The sequence below is a fragment of the Phalangium opilio genome, unplaced genomic scaffold (assembly GCF_054372755.1).
Source record: "Phalangium opilio isolate 3A_F unplaced genomic scaffold, DU_Popi_V2 ptg000106l_1, whole genome shotgun sequence".
In the NCBI taxonomy this organism is placed as follows: Eukaryota; Metazoa; Arthropoda; class Arachnida; order Opiliones; family Phalangiidae; genus Phalangium; species Phalangium opilio.
In genome coordinates this window covers 1,149,769-1,155,580 of record NW_028324208.1, presented here as the reverse complement: position 1 = coordinate 1,155,580, position 5,812 = coordinate 1,149,769, and the positions used below count along the sequence as shown (strand labels likewise).

Here is a 5,812-nt window from a genome sequence, read left to right as displayed (position 1 = left end):
TGTCTCAAACTTCTTATTTAAAGAAACGTATAAGCGTTGTCAATCTTTTTGGCCTGGTGTAAATTTGTATTGAAATAAATTTTTTAAAACGTAATTTTTGTCATTTGATCTGGATAGGCATATATATTTATAGGACCATAACAAGACGCTTCTAAAGCATTGTGGACAACAATAACTAGTCTACAAAGAAATCGGCTAGGATTGTGTTATTATCGTTAGAAATCATTTGAACTCGGGGTCAAATTCTGTTTTTTTTGTGACAGCGTCTAGACTTGTATTATTTATTAATTTATTGAAAGACACCCGGCTAGGGTACATGGAAATCGGTGTTATTATTATCGTTAGAAATCATTTGAACTCGGGGTCAAATTCTGTTTTTTAAGATATGTGAGATGGTCTAGACTTGTATTATTTATTAATTTATTGAAAGACATGCGGCTAGGGTACATGGAAATCGGTGTTATTATTATCGTTAGAAATCATTTGAACTCGGGGTCAAATTCTTGTTTTTTTTTAGGAATGTGACAGCGTCTAGACTTGTATTTATTAATGTATTGAAAGCTAGGGTACATGGAAATCGGCTAGGAATGTGTTGTTATTATCGTTAGAAATCATTTGAAGTCTGGGTCAAATTCTTGTTTTTTTTAGGATTGTGAGAGGGTCTAGACTTTTATTATTTTGGGGTCTCGTTTGCTTCAATAACAACTTTTTAATATTGGAAAGATCATAAGGTTTTTGTATTGGGGTATATAGAAAGAACGTCGGAGACTAAAAGAACCCCCCCGGTTTCTCCATGGTTTCTATAAATACGGCAATTTACCCAATACAAAAATCACTCTCAGCCTAAACACTGACGAACCACTACTACTAAGACTAAATCCTGCACCAAACTTTCAACATGTGAGTATAATGTTTTTTCTCCTGAAACCATAGAATAAGTTTTTTTGTTATTTAGGGCACCCAACCCTTTACCGTTTGGGAATGAGGTATTTGAATTTCTAAACCCACCTGTCCAAGATGAACCTTTAGAAGAAGAACCTTTTCCTCTAGCTGAACTAGAGGAAGTGGTGGTGGTGGGGGGAGGGGAGGAGGAATGGGAGAATGAATCCAATTCTGATGAGGAATTGGATGAGGATGATGAAGATCCTACGCCATTGGATTGCAACATCCAACGGTAAACATACCCTGTTTTCTCCTATTTTTTAGTAGCTATATTTCCTCCATAAAATTTGAGCAGGATCTTAGCCCAGATCCATCAGGAGGTCGAGGAAGAAGAATGGCTTGCCAACAACGAAGTACGCACGGCCGTCGAACAAGTGTACGCGGTCGAGACAAATTATGTTATCGAAGCCCTGGGTCAAACCCTGTTGGGTTTCATGGTATTCCCTGTAGAACCCCTAGAGGGGGCACCCCTAGTCGAGGAACAGCCCTTAAACATAGCTAACTGTTATTCCGGCTTGTAAGTTATATAGTTTTTTTTCTTTTTTAAGACCATTTCTAATTTCTTTTTTCTTTACAGTCTCAATACGGCCATCTTAAAGTTTTTTAAAAGGAGAGCCCGAATATACAAGGAATCCGAAGGGGAGGTTCATGCTGACGGCGTGATTGACGCCGCCTCCATTCGGACAGCAACCGAGCACGACATACGTCGGGCGAAACTGTTCCTCGACAAAGTCGCCTACGGGGTGCTCGCCCAACAGATGGTAGATCTAGGGCTTTTTCGATAACATAAATATCCGCGTCTCGGGGGGGCTATTCAATTTCCCGCCCCTAGCCCCCAAAGGTAAGAAACCGTTTTTGTATATTATAAGGGGGGGGTTAAAGAGTGTCTGGGTTTCAACGGTCCCCCTCCATACTATATATACGGAGAGTTTCCCAATACTAAAATCATTCTCGCTTTAGCTTCGGCCAGAACATCATCCACCATTATCATGTGAGCATACTGTTTTTTTTCTGAAATCGTGGAAAGACTAACTTTTGAACTTAATAGGGCGTACAGTCATATTGACGATGTTCTTTTGTACACGGACGACGAGGAGGACCCGAGACAAAATTTTCGCGAGTGGCAACAGCGTCAGCCACCCCCACATCAACCCCAGGAAAACCCGCCGAGAGTAAATGAACATCTGCCAAATGATTGCAGCCTCTTCAGGTAAAGTCTCTATATTTTTTAAAACTTTAATGGCTATATTCGAACTTTTTTTATAGGATCCTTGCTGATGTCCATAAGGACTTAGTGAGGATTCGCGCGGAGAATCTCGGACATGGTTTTGATCTCCGCGAGGACGACGTTGTCTTCCGGGAGTTGAGTTCTCGACTCATACCATTCGTTGACATAACACCCACTCCCGGAAACCCTATGCCGGTTTACGTTAACACGTCTCGCTCGGGCTCGTAAGTTAATTAGCATTATTTTTTTAAAGATGGATCCCTAATATCTTTTCTTTCTATTTTTAGTCTCAATGCCGCTATCACCGACTATTTCAAGGGGAGAGCGGGTACCCCCAATGAGGGAGTCCTAGACCGGTTTAGGCAAAAGCGTTTCCTCAGAGCTGTAGCAAATGATGTTCATTTACAAACAGGCCTTTAATCTTTCAATTTTTTTCTATTTAAAATTATATATATATATACAAATAAAACATGGATAAAGTATTTAAAATTATATATATATACAAATAAAACATGGATAAAATATTTAAAATTATATATAGACAAATAAAACATGGATAAAATATTTAACGCCTCTTGATTTATACATATTGCAAAAGTAAAAAAAAAATATTACCGGAATTAAAATTCCGTGTAAAATTAAAAAAACGTTGGGAGAGAAATTCCTAGGCTTGTACAGGCATTCCCCCGCTTTGCACGCGTAACGGAGAAGAGGAAACCTAGAGATATATTCCTATAACATTTCAGTGCTATACTGAGAGAAAACGCGCGCCGCTATGGTTGTACACGCATTCCCCCGCTTTGCACATGTAACGGAGAAGAGGAAACGAAGAGAGAGGAAAAAAAAAACTCTCCTTCACAGCGCTCTCGCGCCGCTCGCCGCTAGGCTAGTACATTCGCAAGCGTAAAAATAAAGAGACGGTCAAAGGGAAAGAGACGGTGAAAGTCAGGGAACCAAGAGAGAGAGAAAAAAAACTCTCCAGCCTTCACAGCGCTCTTGCGGGTATCGGGCTGGGTAAAGAGAAAGTGAAAGTCAGAATAAAAAAAAAGGGGACTTAGCGCAAAGAGAGAGCATACACTCAAGAACAACCTCCACCCTTCAGGTGGAGGAGGTGAGGGGGAGACACACCAACCCCCCTCCGGGGATGGAGGCATGGGGGCAAAAATTCGTCTCCCCCTTCGCGGGTATAAACCATGGGGGAAAAAAATTCATCCCCCCTGCGCTGCCCGCGGGTATCGAGGCTTACTATTCTCTTCTCTCGTACCCCAATCACCAACTGGTCGCGAAATTCTCAGCCAAAAAAACGTGTCGAAGTTGCAAGTAGCAGCTAGTCTTCTCAAGCGAGCAATATAGGCTATATAGGTTTGAAGAGATTCGTTTTGTTCTTGGTGAGCAGCGTGGAATTTGTAGCTTTCTACAATATCCGAGGGCGTAGGGCTACGGTATGTAGGCATTGTCTTCAGTGCGCAGTAGAACACAAAAACCTGATCGCCTGTCAAACTAGAACAAAGTCAAAAGATGTGCAGTTAAGCCTTTGCGAAGTGCGTAATAAAATATCTCGATTCCCGTTCTCAGAAAACAAAAATGCAAACACACAGATCTTGCCTTGGATGAAAAAGAAAGAGAGTGGCTTATACCAGGTAAAACTACATTTTTTTTTCAAGTAATTTGATCAAGAATAATTTTGATATCACATAGAAACACCGGTCTTTAAAAAATTGAAAAAATTATTAGTACATTCGAAAACAATATTTTACAAATTTCTCCCGAAAGACAAACATCAAGTGAAGAAGCGTACAATTCCGTTCTTATCCATTTTGCCCCAAAGAACACCTACTACTCGTACCATTGGTAAGCCACATTCAAACTTAGTTGCGACTATTATAATTATTATCTACAGGATGCAAATTGCAGCGCTGCATTTTAATGAGAACTCGGATAAATTCAAGCAAAAACTAGAGAAAAAAAAATGAGGTGGAACATTTACTTCCCAAAAGATAAAAAGAGAAAATATTCTGTGAAACCTATAATGCACGCTTCAACGTTTGGTAAGAAAGTTGAAATGTAGCGAGAGTTTTCTTCACAAAATGTTTTGTAGAATATGTTGAGACAATGCTCGCAAAGATACTCATAAAATGCCAGAAAACTTACAAAGAAGGTTACAGTTAAAGCGAAATGCCTATACCTGAATCTGTTACTCCCAGACCAATATCAGCACAGTTTGAACATCCAGACAAGGAAGAAGCGGTAGAAAGTTATAAAAGGAAGCAAAGATTTACACATTAACAAAAAACTGTTAAAAAATTTAAAAAACATTGTTCATGTTTTAATAAAAATATTTCAGGCAATTTTAGTTTTGATTATTATTATTATTAAAAATTTACAATAGCGTGAAGTCTGCTTTATCTTTGGCCAGGTTCCATGTAGCCCCTATAGTCATCAGACAGGAACTAACTTCGTATGCGACTTACAGCACAATTAGGGATTGGGCTTTGCGTCCTTCTTGCAAGAACTCTATAAATCCAGCTGCTGTAGAGGCAAAAGACTAAATTCCTGTAAACACTGAAAATACTTTATTGTTTTTAGTTATATTCAGACTAAATGTAATTCCGGCCCTACTGGCTGAAAATGTTTAATTTTCCCACTGCGCACTACTTACGGGTTTATTTCGTTCTCCGCTAGGACAAAGTTATTTTCTCGAAACTCTTCAAACAATATGTGCAAAATGTTTGGCCTCATAATGTCTTCAAATGTTTCCGTTTCAATAACACAATTTAATGGACCAATCTGTTCATTACAACAAAAACTTCCCTCTACTGTTACCATAACAAAACAGTAGCCACAGTTGCACCTGTAAAAATATATAAAATTCAAGTAACGACTATTTTCCAGAACTATTAGACACTGTAACTTACCAATCTGTATTATTTAATCTATCATGATCCTCTTCCATTGGACCCTCTTCTTTATTACCTTCGACATTGTATTGAACCATAGGCTCAAATTGATAAGGTTGTAAACCGAAACGTTCCTCTACTTCCGAACTAGAGCCCTCTTCGTTGGATTCATTGTTGATTATAGCTTCTTCAGAATGTATACTGTCAGAAATGTCCGATTCAGCGGTTTAGTAGTTTTTCGATTCAATAGAATCAACACCAGAGAGGTCAGCGTCAGACTCCGAGTCCTCACTGCCCGACATATTGCTTTCCAAAAACCGGCAATGATTCCCACTTGCGAGTCGCTCGCTACTCCCAAGATTAATCCTACTTTTATTATAAAATCCTACTGCATCCTCAAAAACCTACTACACTCTTGTCAACCAATCAAATGATTTCCGGTTGTTACGTAAGCACGGGTATATCATGGCGGGCGCTTCAAACTTCGCCGTTACAAATTTGAATTTTAATATGCGCATAATATAATTAAAACTTAAAATTCCGAATTTTTGTGTTCCACATAATTGGGGGCTGTTTAGAGTGAAAAACCAGGCAGTTTCTAATTGTTGGGAAAATATGGTTCTATCCTTTTAAGCCCTTCTTGATCCTGTGCACCACAAGCACGTGCTGTGGTGAAGTAGATGCTGTAGTAATAACTTTATTGAGGCAATCCCAGCACTCAAAATTTTCTTCGGCAATCCGAACA

At 39.2% G+C, this 5,812-nt stretch overlaps 2 protein-coding genes across 2 annotated transcripts; one reads left to right on the top strand and one right to left on the bottom strand.

Annotated features, from left to right (window-relative positions):
- Positions 1–1,753: 1,753 nt before the first annotated feature.
- Positions 1,754–2,590, top strand: LOC149623864 (uncharacterized). The gene is made up of 5 exons (XM_089852211.1): positions 1,754–1,783; positions 1,903–1,933; positions 1,991–2,152; positions 2,209–2,394; positions 2,458–2,590. Coding segments are annotated over exons 2-5 (483 nt in total). The 5' UTR covers positions 1,754–1,783; positions 1,903–1,931.
- A 2,235-nt stretch (positions 2,591–4,825) lies between these two features.
- On the bottom strand, positions 4,826–5,369 carry LOC149623863 (uncharacterized). Its single transcript, XM_089852210.1, has 3 exons — positions 5,347–5,369; positions 5,086–5,268; positions 4,826–5,021 (listed from the first exon to the last, which is right to left on the bottom strand). Exons 1-3 carry the CDS (start codon positions 5,367–5,369, stop codon positions 4,826–4,828), a joined length of 402 nt encoding a protein of 133 aa, XP_089708336.1.
- Positions 5,370–5,812: the final 443 nt, after the last annotated feature.